The sequence below is a fragment of the Pempheris klunzingeri genome, chromosome 2, assembly GCF_042242105.1.
Source record: "Pempheris klunzingeri isolate RE-2024b chromosome 2, fPemKlu1.hap1, whole genome shotgun sequence".
In the NCBI taxonomy this organism is placed as follows: Eukaryota; Metazoa; Chordata; class Actinopteri; order Acropomatiformes; family Pempheridae; genus Pempheris; species Pempheris klunzingeri.
Window position 1 is genome coordinate 6,894,855 of NC_092013.1, and position 20,527 is coordinate 6,915,381.

Genomic DNA, 20,527 nt, shown 5'->3' on the forward strand with positions numbered 1-20,527 from the left:
CCCTGCTCCAGCTCAACACCATCACCGTTTCTCCTCCATTCATTCATTCTCTCAACTCTACAAATTTCCACCTATGCCTCCTTTAAGTTAGAGACCAAGTGTGTGTGTGTGTGTGTGTGTGTGTGTGTGTGTGTGTGTGAGAGTGAGAGAGAGAGAGAGAGAGAGAAAAAAAAGATGGCCGCAGCAGTGGTAGTGAGAGATCATTAAAAACATGGGAATGGGATCAGTAGAAGGCAGTTGAGAGGGGAGGGCTCAATTTGGGCTTAGACGGAAACATGAGAGTGTGTGTGTGCGTGTGTGTGAATGTGTTGCAGCCGAGGCATGGATTTATAAAAGTAGGGATGGGGGGCATAGCAGGATAGATGGAGGGCAGAGGATAAAGATGAGGGTAGGACGGAGGGCGAGAGAAGGGAATTGCCCCCTCTAGTCATTAGTGCTGGAAAGGGGTTTTAGCTAGGAGGTCTCCCAACCACAGCCCCCCGTTCTGCTTAACCCGAGCCTGCTAACCATTAATGGGGATCAAACACACAGGGAGACGAAGGTGTGTGTGTGTGTGTGCGTGTGTGTGTGTGTGAGAGAGAGAGAGAGATTGTGTGTGAACATGGGGGGAGTTCTGAAGAAAAGGGCATGATGGAAGTTGGGTGGAGACAGAATGTCCTTGAGCGTAAATGTTATATGGATGTGGATGTACATAACGTGTACAAGTGTGCAAGTCTGAACACAAGTTCTTGTCTTGTTACTAGTGTCTATAAGTAAAAATGTGTATTTGAATGTGTGTGTGTGTGTGTGTGTGTGTGTGTGTGTGTGTGTCCTTCAAGCCCACAGCTGCTCGAGCTGCCAAAGTAATGTGGAGCAGGCCACCAAGTCTCAAAGACACCAAAAACTACAGCCATCTGTGTGTACCTCTACATTCATCTCCACATACTGCTGGACAACAAACCTTTTTTGAAGCTTGATTTCCCACATCTTGAATCCTCATTATGTATCTTTGTGTTTCTACTACACCACTAAGATCCATCAATTCCCCAATCGCATACCTGCTGCGAGTGATCCACATCTCACGCTGAATGAAATGTTACACCATTGTGTACTACTGTGTAGTCTTATGTTACATCAGCAGTCTTCACAACTCAGACTTAAAGAAGGTCACATGTAGCGACAACACAACACTATTGTTAGCAGATAATGTTACAACTGGCCCCCTTTTAAAACAATGATGGACTGAGTTATCATATTGGCACCATTGACTGCATATAAGAAGTGGACATAGTTGACGTGACGTCACCCATGTGTTTGCGGACTGCTGTTCTGAAGCTTGGAGTTTGGCTTCATGAGTGTGGCCATGTTTGAAACCAGAGGTGGCGTTCAAGTGGCATGGTCCGCATGTGACTGGTTAGTGAGGGGGTAGCCCCGCGCTGAAGCACACCCTGCTGTATCATCTATTTTACTCTAAACCAAACGAACATCATGCTGTATGGAAGAAGACTTGAAAATAATGGTTGGGACCATAAACTCAATAGGGAAATGTTTACTGAGGTAACAAATCAAGTGAGAAGTAGGGTCATCTTCAATACAATCAGACTGTCTGTAACCAGTGGAGTTGCTGCTGGCTATTATAAAGAATGCAGGTTTAAGGTGCTTCCATATTGGATTTGCTTTTCAGACCCGGAGGGCTACGTCCACTTCTTTTATACAAAGATGATGATTGGCATCTGTATTGAATAACTTCAAACAATACCTGCCCATATCTGCAAAAGCAGTGTATTTGGAAAACAAAGTGAATATCACAGATACATTCTTTTACACCAATTAATTTTCTGTAGCTCCAGTCACGAACCACTGGCTTTTGGCAAAAAAAATGTCATTTTATGGCCAGGCTTTGGTTTAGCAGGCTACAGAATCAACTCGCCGAGCCTCAAAGTCCCTTCACAAAACAGACCTCAGACACATATCTCACCCTTTTTAATCAGACGATCTTTCCCCAAAGCCCGTTTTAGATCTATTAAATACAGACATATTCACATCATGTTCAACCCCACTTTGCTTTCAGCCCCCTCCCTCCATCTCTGCTTCCTTCACTCACCTCACTAATGAGACAGAAAAACGAGGGGAGCAGCTGGGCCTGGGGAGCGACAGAGATGCGACATGCTCTCCTCCGCCTCCTCTCCCCCCCTCCCACTCTCCTCCACCCCCCGCCCCAACTCACCATCAAAGTAGACACAGCCCTCACCAGCGGTGGGGCTGGTAATGACCGTGGGCACACACACACACCACATGTGACCTATAACACTCCCTGTATGTCTGTGTGCATGTGATGTCTTGATTATTAGCAAACCATCGTGGTGGTAATGTGTGTGTTGCTGTGTAATTATATCCAGTGGGAATAAGTTGTGTTGTAATTGTGCAGTGGGTGGGACGGCTAAGATATACAGCACCTAATGGCCAATAAGGATGAGGTCTGCGCTGGTCAGTTGGTACTAAAATGCTGTGGTAAAAAATACTGTTGCAATACAACAGAACTTTGTGTGTGTGTGTGTGAACGCCGTTGTTAGCCTCATACCATCACCTGTGGTAAGTGCTGTATTGTGGCATGCTTGACATGGGGGCTAATGATGGCTACATGCGCACACCCATCATTACAGCACACATGCTGTGTGCGGTTGTGTTTACTACATGCAGGAATTTTGCTATTTTTGTGCACCTGTGAATCTTAATTTATGGCTATTATTGTGTGTATCACTGAACCCACCTGTCTTTCAGTCAGCGTGTAGATGTACTGCTGGTCCGGGCTGAACAGCATGTCTCTCAGTAATGGACTTCCTCCTTCGCTTACAGTCACCTTCTCGTAGAGCACCGCTGGACGGTTGGGACTCACAGAGTTCACCAAGATCTACGGGGAAACAAGCGAGAAATCGGTCAGAAAAACACTCAAATACTCATAATTAGTCAGCATTCAAATAAAAGTGATTCAAAATATCCCAGGCATTTCTATACAGGTAGAACTGTGATCCTGGACCAGTTACTGTATCTCGAAAGGTGGCGTTTTATCAGGCATTATCTAACCAAGAACCATTTATGTAAACATTTCTAACAATGCAGAACAGAGAAATGTTGTATTTGCATTATCATTTTGATAACAATTTCCACCATTTATCAAGCAACGACTATGCACAACGACACAGTAAGACGGTGTGTCAGACTTTGCAATATCCAACACATTGTATATTTTTTGTCCTAACCAAAGTTTAAACACACTGTAGTCTCTGTGTACACTTCTCCAGCTGTGGAAATAGACTGCATTTACTTCAGCACTGGCAGGTGGTTATTATTATCGCGGTAGGCAGCGTGAAATTATCAAAATTTTGGGTTAAAAAAAATTTTTCAAAGCGCCTGCTTTACAAAGCCATGTAAACAGCTTAATTGAAAGGCTGTGTTAATAGTAGTATTGAATATAGTATCATTTCTGTGAACACAGGCATGATTACAGAGGTAGATGCATGGGAAGGAACATTACTGATCAGATAATGGTGTTATAACAACACACAGAAGACGGCTCTATTCAGCACCTCGACAGAACTAATGAAAACACTTTTAAAACAGAAGTAATGATTTAAAAAAAAAAAAGTAGCGTGCATGAAAATATTGTGGTCCTGTACAAAGCCTCAAGTAACTATCTTTGGATTTTAACGAAAACTTAATCATCCAATACACCTGTAGACAAATCTCACAGTGCGAGGAAGCAGGCGCGTGCACCCGCTCATGCATGCGCGGCCGCTCAAATTTTCTTTGTGAGCTTTGGCAAATAATTTGCCCAGATATGGAAAGTAATGGTGCAGATACAAGATAGGAGATTGGCTGGCCGGGATGGCTGTGAGCCAAAGTCATCTCAGCAGCAAATGAAAAGCGCAGAGCGACAGGGGGGAGGGCAAGTATCAGCTCTCCATTACTGAGCTTTGTCGACTCGCACCGCTATCAGCACACAGTGACAAGGAAGGGACAGCAGGCAATGACTAGCTGGAAAATGATACTGAACACACACACACACACACACACACACACACACACACACACACACACACACACACACACACACACACACACACACACACACACACACACACACACACACACACACACACACACACACACACACACACACACACACACACACACACACACAAATATATTCACACCAAGATAGATGAAAAATGATAAGATGAAAACAGACACACACACACACACATACACACACAGACAATGATGGATATGCATACGCTAACATGTGCTTTGATAGACATGCATGTGCGCACACACACACACACACACACTCACACAGAAAAAGGTTTGTATTGATGAACGCTGAGCACACACACTTTGCAATAAAAGAATTTATTTACAATTTCACCAAAAGAAACCAGGGGCAACAAACCCATTATCTCTCACTCTGTGTGTGTGTGTGTGTGTGTGCGTGTGTGTGTGCCAGGGAGAGAGAGAGAGAGAGAGAGAGGCCAAGAAAGACAGAGAGCCAGAGAGAAAGAGAAAGAGCTCATAAGGCTATGATAAAGCACTGGAGATGAGAGGAAATATGGATGTTATTATCTAGATAATGGGCCCGTAAACAAAGGATACATTTCATTCACGGATGGCTCGCATCTAGATGAGCACAAACACACACGCACGCACGCACACACACACACACACATACCAACGTACATGGCAACATAGTTTTTATACACAGACAGCCAGAATGGGGAAAAATGCTGGCTGACACACACAGAGGTGAAAGAATAGTTTTTGTTCTGTGGGCTCTCAGCATCATTTTCTCCCTCTCGCCTACAAAAAAAAGAGGCATTTCAGTTGGCAGCCACATCTATCTCTGGACAAGACACCCAAGTCCAGGTCACTGGCTAATGACCAGTCCCAGCCTAGATTGGTTTTGCACACACAAGCACACAATAAATCAGAGAATAAAAGCCTGCCTTTCTGTCAGCCTTCCTATCTGCTGTTTGGATCCATCTGTTTGACTCTCTGTGAATCTTCCAGTCTTCGAAATCCCAAATGTACAAACGACTGCCTCTATAGTTTATCTCACCATTACTGATCTAGAAACCGGGACTCAAACACTTGGCGATGGTTACACATGTTATTTAATCTAACCCCTCTGTTTCCATTTATGTCTTTGTTTCATTGTGTATTCTGCGCCTACATGTTGCCTTTCTCTGAGGATGCAGTTCATATGCGGCGCAAAACATCTTTTTTTTTTTTTTTAATTTGTGGAGAAAGTGAGAAGGGTGAGTGGGCGAGTGAGAGTAGGTGACGTGTGAAAACAACAGGTAATAAATCGTCGCACATCAATTCATTCCACAGGCGCAGCAGCCAAGACTGACCAGAGAATGGGGAAACCAGGGAGAACAAAGGACTATGGGATATATAAACTGAACAGATGGATGGATGGGATACATAAGGAACATTTGTCTAATTGAATGAAACCGAGCTACAGCGCCTGGGAAACAAGCACTAGAATCTAATAATGAGGTTAACAGGGGAAGCTGTACATTTAGGAGGGATTAGATCTTCTAGAAGAGCTTAGAGTGTACACACGTGTACAGTTGTGTGTGTGTGTGTGTGTATGTACGCTTGCATGCCTCTGCATTAATTCAGTTTTCACGTTTATTTACAAGCACCTGTAGCGCATTAACACGCACAAATCTGCTTTTTCACACATGTATGATTCACAGGTTGATGCTTACATGCGTGCGTGTGTGAACTAAGGCAAGAAATCAATACAACAGTCAGTGACGATGGAGATGTTGCTGCCATCTTCTCCTCTGTATTGCTTGGCTTTCCGCTAAGTGCTTGATGGATGGATTGGCAGAATGATGCTGTGCTTGTGTTTTCAGGAAAAGCTCATCTCTATTCTCTTGTGTAGACATGTATAATGTAACATTAACAGACCTTAAACACATTAGAGGCACCATCTTAAGTGAGGATGCAGAGAAGCCTTGAGAAAGTGAGGAGAGGACGAGGACAAAGCAGAGAGCACAGAGTGGGGAATAATGAGGAGAGTGAGCCACAGGCAAAGAATCGCAGATAAATTGGACATGATTGGAGAAGGAAACAACTATAAACTGTGTCTCTATGGGTCTGATGTTAAAACCCGACTTGTCATGACTGCTACACTTCCATGACCTATTGTTATTCCTTCCTGGATTAATAATGTTTGTCAGCTCTGCAAAACTGGGAAAAAAAAAAAGAGATGAAGTCTAACCAGTGTTTTCCGCTACAACTGTGCTCTCTGGAGAGAAGTGGCCCTACAATGCTGAAACAACTGAAATCTGATATCTAATGCGGTAAATGAGTGAAGCAAGATGTAAAATAACTTCAAGTGCATCCCTGTAAAATAGCCCATTTCTAAAACTCACTAACATTCCCCAACATCCCCTGGGATTATTTCACCATCCCAGACTTTCACAGTCTGAAACATGCTTCTTTATATTCAGAAATCTAGTATAATCCCTGTATGACATGAAAGATTGTAAACAAATGAAACCAACACTGCACCATCACCGCAACGAAACATCCCCAACTACCACCCTCCTCCTCCTCCTACAACATCCTTCTTTTTGTAATCTGTTCTTTGTGCATCACCACCTCCCTCAACCTGCCGATCCACCCAAAAGCCCCTAATGCTGGGTTTTATCTGTGCCAGGCAGGCCTGGTTAGCTCTGATAGGCACACAGGATCACTAGCTGGTGATAGGGAGGCTGGCAGGATGAGGGTGAGACAGCTGGGCGATAAGACAGAGGCTCGTCACGGAGAATGATGCCTGTCATAGCCGCTCGTGACATCTGATGGAGCTTGTGCGCGGGAAAGTTGGAGACTTGGAGGCAGTGAGAGAGACAGAGATCATCAATTATGTGTCTTCTATTGCATGGATGTACTATGGGATGAATAGGAGGAGGGAAGAAAAGTAAAAGGAGCTACAGAATTTTGAGTAAAAGAAGGGAGGTAAAAACAAGAGATGAGGAGCTAAGGAGGAACTTCAAAAGACGCCGAAAAGATGAATTAACAGCTCGTGGAGCGAAAGAGAATGAAATGGTCCAGGTGTTCCCAGGTCTGACGGAGAGCCATAACACACCAGCGTGTAGCTCGAGTAACGCCTTTGACATTTCAAAGCAGATCTGGAGATGTGTGTGAACTGTGTGTGAGCACACTTGCCTCACTAATAGCATGCAGGCCCACACACACACACACACACACACACACACAGACACACAAACATATACACACATGCACACACACAGCCTTTACAGAGGGGTAAACTTGACATAACTAGGTCTATCCATGCATAATGGTAGCAGGCCCCACATTCCTGACTTTGATGTGGATGGGGCCCCCGTGTGCATGTGTGTGTGTGTGTGTGTGTGTGTGTGTGTGTGTAGGGGGCCGTCCTGAGAAGTGGAATTCAGTGTGGCCCTCTCCAGAACAAAAGGAAACGAAGAAAAGCAGCAAGAGGGGTCATGAACAGAGGAGAGAAAAGTCTCTGGACGGATGAAGTGGGTGAAGCAACAGGTGACAATACCAGCGGACTCTGCTACCTCTATGATCTTTTGTACTGAGCTGGGCCTTACTGATGTTAATACTACATCTTTTTCATGTTTTATTTAATGATATGTTGTTTAATATCCAGTTATAGAAGGGAGTCCCTCTCTTATAGTGTGTGAACCTCTCTGGAGCATTTTTCCCCTTTTTTTCTGCTGTTTAAGATCAGGTGATGCGATCAGAAGCTCCAAAGGGCCTTGTGGTGAGATCATTTTTCCAGCTGCTCTTTCCAAGGTCAACAATGATCTTTGATCCTCATCTTTTAAGCCAATGTGGATGACGAGTTGCTGAAGCACTTAAGAAAAAACAAAATGGAAATTTGTACATCTCCAACTCCATGACAAATGTCTCCGTGTCTGGAATGAATTCACACAATAAACTCAAACGACAGCCTGACCACATTATAGTCAGCTCAGTGGAGACTATTTAATGACAGCTTCATGTAAGCGTCTCCGCTATCCTCCGAGTCCCTCTTTAAGCTGTGTATTCTATCAGCAGCAGGGGCGTTCAGATAAAGGGCTGAAATCACTCACTTGCTATCTCGTGGTGTGTTTGGCAGAACTTGAGCTCAGCAAGACACAAAACAAATCCATCAATTGTTCTCGAATGGCATGAGTCGCCATTAGAAACATCAGAAAACGTATCTTTTACTGCTCGCCGAGTGTGTACGGGTGTGTGTTTTGAGGGCATTTTCAGTTCCTCACAGTAATACTAGAGGACTAGGCCACTAGCACTGAGCACTTGAGCCACTGCTCTTAACACACACACACACACACACACACTCACTCACTCTCTAGCAGGCACAGCAGAGTGGTGAAGTAGTATATTCATTCTCTGTAATTCTGCTGCGGCGCATTGTTAGCGAGAAGAGAGTATCCCCTCGATATAGGAAGACATGTTTTGATGGAGTAACTTGTTATAGAGCAAACAAAAGCAAGGTGGTGTGTACATGTGTGTGTGTGTGTGTGTGTGTGTGTGTGTGTGTGTGTAGGGCTGAGAGTTAGAACAGATGGAGCATCACACATGAGTGAGTGATCACCCTTATACATTTATGGGACAAATCCCCATCCACCATCACACACACAGACACACACACACACATATACAGTATATACAGAGTACAGCCGACATATAGAAGAGCTCAGATTAAACCTACACCATATGTGGGTCAGACAGTCAACAGACCAAGCGGTCTTTCCTTCAACAGCAGTAAGACAGACAAAGAGCTATGGTGACAATGATGGAGGAGGCGCGCTTTAACACATATAAACACACACACATACACACACACACACTGGGTGGAATGTCATTGTGGTTGCTATCAAAACACAGTGTGTGTCTGGAGTGGGTTATTTTAAGGTCTGGGAAGGAGAGCAGATGCAACCATGAATTTTACTCTTACTTTAGTTAAAAAGAGCTTTACTGGTGTGACATTTGACAGTATGTGTTATCTTTTTTTTCTTTTTTTTGGAGAGTGTGAGCAGAAGGAAGTCCTGCTGCAGTGAAGAGTCCTCGCTTCTTAGGATAATTTATTTATTTATGTCTGTTCATATGAACAAATACATAAGCACTGGCTAGACCAAATAACTTTGATGAAGAAAAGAAAGGGAAATGAGGAGAGTTTGTGGAGAACATCATCTTCTCCCTTTTTTTTTGTGTGGCAAACAAACTGGCAGCAGCTCTCAGACAAATATACACACTCGCGCACCTCTCTGGTAACACACTCCAACACACGCACCCTCAAGTCGCCTGTACTTAAAAGCACAAAGAATCATGGCTTCTCAAGTGTTCGTCTATCATTATCACTGCTCCACTACAAGCAATTTTTTACAAAAGTCATCAATTTTTATCTTTTTTATGTTTCTAGAGGAGATAAGCTCCTCCTGCCATTATTATCTATTGTTCATTTTCCAAAAAAAGGTTATGAGGTGAGTTGAGATATTGTCAAATCAGGATGTAATCTCACAAGGACTTATTTATTTATCTGGCAGCACAAGTTACATTTTTGACCACTTCTTTGAGGCTGCACCTGACAGGTTCTATCAAAGATCCTGCCGCTAAAATCAAGCACTCGTCAGTGAGTTCAAATATGTGGCCGCGCAATCCAGTGTATTCTGTCATATCAGGTTACTTGCTGTGCCAGCTCTTATTGACTGGCTTGGGTATTCACCCACATGTCTACACCATGGTTATTCATGTGTGAGCCTGTGGCCTTTCACCAGCAGAGCTTGGAAAAGGTCAGACACACACACACTCACACACACTCACACACACACACAGAGAAATGTGTAACAGGCTGTGGAGGAAGAGGAGGCAAGGAAAAACAAAAAGGAGAGAAGAGGAACAAAGGCTCCAGCCTCATGTGGTACGATTGTCCCAGTGCACAAGCAGGCGTACAATATAGTGTAAATAGGGTGAAAGAAAGTGAGCTGCTTTAACAGCAAATTAAACCTATTCATCACTGTTAAGGCCTTTTAATCCTCGTGTTTGCTGAAATTAAAAGGCCTTGTCATCGCTCTATCCCTCTATCACTACCCATGTATTGCATCCTCAGCCTTCCCCTGCGATGTATTTCTCTCCTTTTCTCATTCATCATTCATCTCCCATGTATTCACTCTTTCTCCCTTCCCTCCTCTCCACCTTTCCTTTCTCCCTCCTCCCTCCCTCCAAATTAAATGCCTTTAGCTAGCAGTCGTCAGATAAGTGTGTGTAGCGAGTCGCTAGACGCGGCGTGGCGGCGGCATTTCATCTTCCGACCATCACTAAATCACACTAACTCAATCATCTGCATGGAGTTACACACACACGCAAACACACACACACGAGGCAGTGCGTCTGAAAAGCCCTGCATCTAGAGAGGTGCTTTACTATGACTGATTTTATCAGCTGTCTTGCAAACGGGGGAAGAAACTGCACCACAACATTATCATACACAATAAGATGAGACTTGAAGATAGAGCTTTCCAATTGAATGCCTTTTTAGCATCGCCATTCAAATGAGAAAAGACCTCCTCTTACATTGAGGCGCAACACAAATCCCTTATGGGATATCTCAACCGAAACAATATTACACATTTACATCAAAGACTGCTGAGAGGATATTTATGTAAAAGACAAAGCATGAATACACTTAAAGACTAGATTTAATATTTATACTGCTATGCATATAAGAAGCAACCTGGCACACGATTCCTACAGTGACACTGCAAACCCTTCAAGCCACTGAGAAAAAGTGAGAGTCATTCTAACAAGCTGCTAGCCTTATCAGACAGGAAGGTGGAAAACTAAACAAAGATTGGGAAGAGTGCTAAATGCAATGAGGGGGGACAGATGCTATCATCTATGGAGTGTGTGTGTGTGTGTGTGTGTGTGTGTGTGTCTTTGAGGAGAGAAGTGGAGCACATACAAACACAGGAAGAGATCGGCTGGGGAGTAGAGTGTTTGTGTAGAGAGTGGGTGTAGGAGTGGGGGTGGGCGTGTTTGCATGGAAGAAAAGTGTGTGTGCATACAAAGTGTGTGAGGCAGTCTATCAATTTGCATGTGTAGCAGGACGCCTGCGTGCGGCGAATACATGCAAGTGTGTGTGCGGGGAGTTGATCTAAATCAGTCGCATTAAAAAGGCATCAATTAATAGCTTGAAGAGACCATAACACACACTCCCACTCTCCATGTGACACTATGCAGCTCCGCTTGACCCACCATTTACTGGCTAGATCAGCCATTCACTAGGATTACAGTGAATAGGACCTAATCTTCAGCTGTAATTACCAAGGTAGGTACGTGTGTGTTCGTGTGTGTGTGTGCGCGTGTGTGCGTCTTCCTGTGGGAGAGCCAAAGTGATTACATGGCCACTGGTGCCTCTAATAGCATCTTTTAGGGAGAGAGAGAGTGAGAGAGAGATGGTGGTGGTGGTGGGGGGGGGGGGGATGAGTGATTTCCATCTTTCTTGGGAAGGACCAGAATTATGGCGGAGGAATTCTATGGTGGTTAAGATGTGGGTCTGTTTTGACTGCGCCGTCATGTAAGAGTGTGTGTGTGCATGTGTGCGCAGATGTTTGTAATAGATGTAACGCAAGAGGCTAATGGGAGCCAGGCCAAAACCACACCTCAGTGTTGTAAGTGCCAAACCATTCCCGGCCACAAATGGCTGCTTCTCCTCCGCCTCTTTCATTTCTCCATCTTTCCCTCTTTTCATTCTATTTCACTTCTGGTTTCTCTTCACTTTTAACTTCTCCCCCCCATCCTCTTTATTTTTCTTTTGACACTTTCCTTCTCCTCTTAATCCTCCTCTTTTTTTTTTTTTTTCCCCCTTTGCGTCCTCACCGTTTCTCTCAACAGTATCTTCCCTCTTTGGTCTTTCCAAAACACAAGCAAAAAAGAAAAAAAAAAGAAACAGGAAAGAGCTTACTCAGCTCTTACACACACCACAAAACGACCATGACTGAAAAATAAACATGAAGAAAGAAAACAGAAATGTGACTTTAACAAAGTAAAGATGAGCGGAGGGCACAAAATGGCAGAAACCAGTGAACCACAACATCTTCAGTTGGCGACACAGGAGAGGTTTTAAATTAAGAATATGGTTACGGGTAACAATAAGGAGCTGCGTGGCTTAAATGAGAAGATATTTAGGGGGAAGGAGAGTAATGACAGAAAACACACACACACGCACGCAAATTATGTCTGGCAGTTGTAAAGAACGAAGAATGCAGATGGTGTTTAAAATGAGCTTTTATAGTGTGGTTTAGAGCGATTTACAGCAGTGGTTGGCTGTGTGTGTGTGTGTGTGTGTGTTTAATCAGTGAGTGCATGGTACGCTATTCAGAACATGGTCCTGTAAGTTTAGTGTTCCAGTAAGATGAACTGCTCCACCCTCGGCCGTACACACACAACATCCTACTTTCACTCATCTTTTTTCTTCATTTCATCCAGAAAATGCCAGAAAATGGAGAAAAATGCCCGTCACGATTTCCCCTGAGCTCAAACTGATGTCTTGTATTTTCTAACCAACAGTCATAAACCCCCCCAAAAATCAATTTACAATTACATACAACAAGAAAAGCAATAAAAAGCTGAAATTCAGCTCGCAGGTAGCTGGACAGCTAACGGCTAGCACGCTAGCAAACCAGGAGCATGCTGGTCAGGCTAAATAGCTCTCCCAGCTTCTGTGGATTCTTTTTCTGTGCTGTAACGTTAACTTCTCCTTCTGTTCTCAGGACTGCACATCATTTTATTTAATCAAGAGCTCTCTGAGCTAACTAGCTTCTGGAGCAGTTAATAATTTGACATAGGCAGGTTAAATAAAAGTGGAAGGAGCAAAACGGCTAATAATGCTCAAACATCAGCGATGAAAAGGCAGTTTGCTCATTTAGAACGGCACAGATTTTCATGTCAAGTTCACCGAAGATGAAGTCACCCTTTTAAATGCTGGTGTGAACGAGCCTTTTAAAAGGATTAACTCATTAATTGCCTATTCAGTCCAGCACTATACTTGATTAACCAAAAGATCATAAGAGAGATCGTTTTGTGACATCACCAACCACTTTTTCAGTGTCTGCTGTACACTGTGTATGGAAGTCAAAAGTGCAAACTCAGGGATAGGTGTAGGATGTTGGGTTTAGGGATAGTTCTGTGTGTGTGTGTGTGTGTGTGTGTCCTGGTACCGTAGAAGAGAGGAAGCAGCACATTCCTGACGTGACTGCCCTAATCCTGCCCTTCAACACAATCCTCTACTGCCTCACCGACACCGTGTCTGTCTGTCTGTGTGTGTTAGTGTATGCATGTTAATGCCACAGTATCTTGAAGACCCCTCTATGCAAACACACATACACACGCATGCACGCACACAAACACCAGTCTAGTCTTATCCACCGACACACTCCATATGTCTAGGGGGAAATGGAAATGGATTGGCATAGCAACCTCATAACAATCAGTGCAAGGAGGTGCAGGGGGAAACAGAGGAGTGGGTTTGTCTGCGCAGTTTCAGTTCCACATTACAAGATGGTAACAAAAAGTGCACGGGGAAAATGAACTTTGGGTTTGAGTCAAAAACACGAAAACCTGTGTTTTTCAGTTTAATGGTGATGTGGTATGTGATCTGTAGGTCTGGTGGGGTTTCTGCTGTTAGTTTAACACGGCTGGTCGCTATTTGTGTTTGTCCAGGAGGCGGAACTGTGTTTTTCTTGGCGTGAAGGTAAATGTAATGCTTTCTGCTGAGAGTTGGAGACATGTGTCCTGATGGATGAGGTTTTTGTTCCTGATGCACCAAACTTGGACAGGGGGAGAGGGCAGGTGACTGTTTTAAAACTAATCTCCGCAGAATCAGAACTCCATGAAGAGTGGTGGAGACAAAGGTGGTTTCCACATTGGGTGGATTAAGAAGGAATACGTTTTAGCAGTTTCGCTTTTTGTGTGCACATATGCACTCAATAACTCACTTCCTTCAGTGGGAGTCACCCATTTCTCTTCTCCACCCAAGCAAAAACAACATTAGTTTCTGTCTGAAACCAAAAGCCTGACCCTGCAGTGTGGCAAGACAAAACATAACTGCTTTCCTCTCCTCACCCAGCTTTCATTCACTCATCCCTCCATTCCCAGGTGAGGCCACCCATTTTGCCCAGATTGCTAACTCGTCTTTGGGGAGGAGCCAGAGGAAAGTCCCTGGCTTGGGTTCGGGCTTGGTGCCGGGAATCCACCTCTGAAACCGAGGAGGAGAGAAAAAGGAGAACTGGGAAGACTGCCACTGACAGGAACACAAGTGAGAGTTGGATCTTTGCATGCCTCCCCTACACTCTTTCAACACTTTTTCTTCCACCGCTTCATCCTCTGGGTTGTTCATTCAGCATTCTTCTCCTCTTCACATTTTTATATCTCACTCCATCTCCTAGCTCAGTTCCCGTTTCTCTCCCTCCCTCCCTCCCTCCCTCCCTCCCTCCCTCCCTGCCGGCTCAGTCCGCCCTCCTAGTGTGCCGTAATGGTCCACAGGGACAGTCTTGGCTGCTGCCCACCAAATACAACGAGCATGACTGATTCAAGAGCCAAAAGACTGGACTGGACAGAGAGGGAGAAAATGTTGTTCTCCATCTGTGTGTGTGTGTGTGTGTGTGTGTGTGTGTGTGTGCGTGTGAGAGAGAGAAAGAGAGGAAGAGAAAGTGGAAAGGAGTGAAGTCCAGCACAGGCTGAAGTGAAACAATTAAACAAGTGAGGGATGAGAAACAGAGGCTGAGCTGCTAAAGTCATCCACAGAGGAGACAGCGAAGAGGAGACCACACATAACTCTAACATATTAAAATACACTCAACACTACACCATTTAGTCCTCATTGTGTGTGTGTGTGTGTGTGTGTGAGGCAGAGGAAAGGGACAGCTGTGGCATATACATGGTGACATTTAGCAGATGTGCTATCCCCGTGTGCACACGCTCACACTGAAACCGAGACATGACCTAGTCCCAAGTGCTATTTAATCCTGTATAGTCGTGATATTACTCATCAAATGACGCCAATGGAAAGGAAAAATGAGGAAGATGCATTTCTGACATTTATTTAACCCTCGCCTCCTCTATTTTAAGGTTGCGAAACTGTAAAAAAAAAATACCCGACCTTCCCTTTTCTGTGTTTTTAAAGGTTTGGATCAGCTAACTCAGCATCTCATGTGGTACATGGGTCATTTACTGGTGCTAAATGAACCGAAAGACACACAACAGCACATAACAGTTGTATGGTGATAAAATTGAAGCCATCTTTGGTATCAGAGATGGGAAAACAAAATATTGCATTTACAGATAAAATATATGTAGACACATGTCCTGGTGTGTGTTGAATAGCAGGTGTGCCGTTCATTTATAATTCAACACACAGAGTGCTGCATAACGAGAGTCTTTCGGTTCCCTATCCCTCCTTGATGTTGTTTAAGACTTGATAACTATTTTAATCTCACTCCTCCTGTCTCTTTTATGACAGTAAACCACCAGAGATTTCTGCCAGCAAAGAAGCAATCAGTTCAACGGTGTACACAAACTGGTAGACGTGAGGAATTTATACACCTGTCCGTACACAGACAAACTCCACATGAAGTAGGCATAAACGCAAGAGTGTGCATTTCAGAAAGTTATCCCCACGCCATGGAAAGGGGAATCTGAAGGGCACTCCTGTCAGAGTCTAGTATACAATTTATGCCATCCTGTAGTACCCGTTTACAGGAAGGGATACCATTGAGGGATGACACTGTAAAATGATGCCTTGCCTCCTGGCCAGTGAGCAGAGGTAAATACACAAAAACAGGAAGCAAATGTTTTCTCCCTGCCAATGAAGGGTAATATTTCATTCACCCACTACATTTCAGTCAATGAAAAGTGACGACGGGTACACTGGGTACAGCTTTCGAGCCACTGGGCCCAGCTGAGTAGACACAGCAAATGCTTCTATATGTGGGCTGCAAGCATGGCGTGCTACACTCAAATAACTTCTATTAATACCTCCACTGCTCAACTACAGCCACTTTACACTGCCTTATGTAACCACGGGGGCACAGAGGGCACGGATAGAGATAGACTATGGTTGAGGACGTGTACAGTATGCGCAAACACACAGGAATACACTCCTGTGCGCACACACACGCAGCTCTCCGTCTGCACTGTAGCTGGCATGCAAATAGACAGAGGCGCACACACACACACACACCCTCGGCATGCCATACCAGTGCCTGAGCAGCTGGTACGACCAGGTGGAGGACAGATGCCTCACCTCTGGTTTGGCCTGTAGCCAATGGTGACACAATGGGGCCCGAGCAATGGCTGTAGTCTCGGGGGAGGAGGTGGGGACGGGTTTGGTTGACACCCAAAGCTATCCGGATGATATAGCCCACCCACGTTCAACCACATTCTTGTCAGATTATGACAATTAGAAGCTGTAATCAATTGACTGCATGTTTCTGTGGGTCCATCCGGTGCTGGGCGGCGGTGATGCAATTAGCATGAGCAAATTTGGCAACATCCAAATCAACAGGGACATTACCAAGAAAACCAGGAAGGGATTGTTTGCAAGTTTTGTAAGTTTTTGTGAGTGTTTTGTTTGAAAAAATGTTGTTTCCCACATGAGAAATACTATGCTGTAATGTGTTGAAAGAGCTGAACTTAGATCAGTCCCACAGGCTCTGACTACAAACAGGCAGAAGTGCTTACGAAAGAATGGACAAAAAGAAAGAGACCAATGAAGGATGAAAGGAGGAATGATAGAGGAGAAAAAAAGAGAGGAAATCTCAAAAACTGAGTGATGAGTGTGGGACATTTTTAAATCAGAGGCTGCTGGCTGCCAATTACTAACAGATAATGTGTGCGCATGGTTTGTCTGTTTGAAGTGAGAGAGAGACACAGGCAAACAGAGAGAGAAAGAGAAAGCAGAGTTTGTCTAAAGTGATGGCCAGCTGGTTCAACTTTCATTCCTCTATGTCAGCGAGGAAAGGACATTATGGAGGGAAGGAGAGAGGAGGGGAAAAGGGGATAGATGCAGGAGGGAGAGAATCAAAGAGAGCCAGAAGGAAAGAATGATAGAAAACAACAACGGTAGATGACAAGAAAGGGAGATGAAGACACTGACCATCAGTCACTTATTATCAGGGAGAGGGTTGGGACACGATCTGAGTCTAAGCCGGGAACAGAAAGGAAGAAGGAGCAGTGACGAAGGTAAACCAGCAGGTCCGTCCATCTCATCAGTGTCTTCACAAGCAACAGTCAAGACACAAACTCGCCCTCGAATACATTCAAAGCTTGGAACTTTTTAGTTTTGCCACGGGATGTGCAGAACAGTTTCAGTGGCCGGTTTGCCAAAACTGGCATGGAAATGGACTTGGGTGCATAAACAATCAAGTTTATAATACATTGTATAGGTGGACATGTTCGCACAGTTCACTGACACTCAATCCTCTACTGGTGAAAGTTAATTCAAAAAGAGAAATTGAATATATATATATATATATATATATATATATATATATATATATATACACACACACACACACACACACACACACACACACATTCAAAACCCACACAAACACACAGTGGTGGCAGTGTGACAGCATCACTTGATAAGAAATGGCATAGGCATCAGGATACTGTGCGCCACCATCAGCATCTAAGGAAATGCCACTAGTATCTGTGTTCATGTGTGTGTGTGTCCCTGATTAAGCAGCCTCTGACACATGTCACTGAGCATTAAATCTCGTCTCCTTTTCCTCTCCCGTCTGCTTTCTAACCATCTCGCTCAGTCTCCCTCTTAACTGAGTGCACTGTGCTTAAAATAAAGGTCAAACCAATGACAGTGAGTTAAAAAAAAAAAAGAGGTGGAAGCAAGTAAAATTTGTGCCAGAGTTAATCTGTGTCACCTCTTTTACATACACAAACCAGTGGGAAGGCTTCCCCAGGACCAAAATAGTGGGGAGGAGATGAAAGCACGGCAAAGTTCCCACACAGTCAGCTGAGTGCTCTGGACTGTCACAAGATTGCTTTTTATGGAAGTGTTCTTAATTGTGTCTCTTTCTTTCTGTCTAACTCGCTCACACACCAACCCAAACATCTGCCAGCTTCATCTAGCCCTGTCACTTCCTCCTGTCTCTCTCCCACTGCCCTGCAGATGGAAACAGGAAGTGTGTATGACCAGGGGAAGTTGTCCATATAGAAAAGGGAGGAAATCCTTCGTCCTGGATCACTTTCTCTCACACATGTCTACAACTACAGACACACACACACAATTACACGGCCATGCAATCAAATAGATGAGGCCTGATTGCATGTTAGTTAATTACACAGTAACACACAAACACACACGCGGGTATTGATGACTTGAAGCCATGGAGGAATTAAATATCCACACAGCCACACAGTCTATGTTGATTCCATAAGATGTGTAATTCGTGCATTTAGATAAGGTTCAAATCTAAGCGAATTACACTGGAATTGAACTGCCACAATGCCAATCAAACAGTTGTTTACGCAGACAAATATAAGCTCAAAGAGGCTAAAAAGAGCCAAGATGACGCACCAAACCCAGCATGGATGGCTTAGTTCCTCCTGCTTCCTGACTCATGTAAACACGCAGATAAACACACACACACACACTTTATGAAACGACAAAAACAGGATTCATGCTAACAGATTCCTCAAAGGGTAACCACACATTGCTATTTTATACACAGAAGGTGTAGAGCCGAGCTAAACAGCGGCACAGTGGCACTGAAGGATGCAACAGACGGAGGCCATCTTTTTCCATGTCACCCTCTGCCAAGGATCATGTGGTGGCTGTAGGTGGATCGGCCTCCCCACGTTAAAAGATGTCACGAGCAGGTGTCCTCCTAAAAAGGGATCAGGCTCCTTCTTTGCACACCTAAAGACCCACAAGGATCCAGCTAGAGAACAGTCATACTCATCTATAAGTGACTGCCGATGATGCACAGAAGGAGCCTGCACGCTCCCGCACTCCCTCTCTGCACCTACAAGCAGAACTCTTCACGCCCCAGCAGACCGGACACACGCATATAAACGCAAAACACACACACACACACACACGCCACTAAGCAGCAGCATGGGCGCTCAGCAGGATTTAGAGGACAATTAAAAAGCTCAATTAGACTTAAACTCTTATTTCCAGAAAGGAGCGTGTTACAGATGGTGTGGCTCGCTCTTTGCGTTTAAAAACACACACTTTGCTGGTTTCCCCCTGGGAGACAACACAGGGGAGCTGTAGAGAGACGGGGGGGGAGGGATTTGATGTTAAATATGCCTAATGGTGCTACGTTTGCCAGGCTGTTGAGATAAGTGCCAGATGAAAATGTATCCCACATTCTTAAAATGCAATATTAATGATGCTAATATGATACAGCATGTTTTCAAAAGGCAACTTCTTTGGCTAGAAATCCCTTCAGTAATGTTTGCTCGCTCAGTGACTGCAGCTGGAGATAGCCTGTGTTTATGCCGCCCCACAAATACATTCCCATCCTTGTGTTGTGCCCTCCGTCAATTCCTCCCTCCAGCTTTAAACTATTTACAGATCCAAACTCTACCCATTCTCTGGCCTTTTCTTACAAGTTTCTTTCCTCCCCCTTCCTTCTCTTTGCGTCGTTTCCAGTTAAACTAAATATCACAGTCCCATTGTCTTCCTCTCCTGCATCCTCCAAGTTTTCCAATGCCAAGTCTGTTGAGTCAGCCGCTGCATAAATCTACTGTTTGTTTGTGTGTACTTGGGTAAATTGCTCTTGGCCAGGTCGCACATTTTGAATAGACAATACCTTTCCATTCAGAAAAAAGAACAGTCACGAGACACACACACACACACGCGCACACGAAACACAAGAAGCAGATGGTCCAACCTGTAGGTTTTCCACGGCCCATTTGTGGAAGGGCAATGCTTCACTGTCCGCCCTAACTGGGTACACACACTCAGAAACACATTCACTCACGCATGCAGAGAGGGCAATAAATTCAAACCAGCACAATACAACCCCCGCGACGGACATGGTGGGAGCAACGGCTAATGCCAGAAAAACATACCCAGTCCCCGAGTTCATCTAGAGGTAAACTTGATTCGTGCTCACAGGAGGGTGTGTGATGCAGTTTTTCAACAATGAAGGAACTTGGCCACGTATGAAAGACTCCCCCCCCACCGCCGCCGCCCCGCCATTCAAACTGTCAGCTTCTCCGAGTTTAAAACCAGACTGAAAACCTGATTTCAACAGTAGATAGATTATTTGGATCGTTATACTTTTTATTTATGCATTTGTTTTTCTTTAAAGTCAAATGCATTGTCAGTACAGTGCTGCGGCTTATTCTCAACCCCATTCACGTTTGGTCGCTTATTAAGACACTGGTTTCTTTCAATCACAAAGGCAAAGGAAACAATAACATGGGGAATCTGTGGTTTCTGGGACTC

The 20,527-nt window shown here is 44.4% G+C and overlaps 1 protein-coding gene across 1 annotated transcript in view; it reads right to left on the minus strand.

Moving 5' to 3' along the window:
* plxna1b (plexin A1b) overlaps positions 1–20,527 on the minus strand; it is a 185,363-nt gene that overhangs the window by 97,093 nt on the left and 67,743 nt on the right. The window contains exon 4 of the mRNA XM_070840141.1: positions 2,750–2,890. Within this exon, the coding sequence (XP_070696242.1) occupies positions 2,750–2,890 (141 nt within the window). The remainder of the gene's footprint in view (positions 1–2,749; positions 2,891–20,527) is intronic.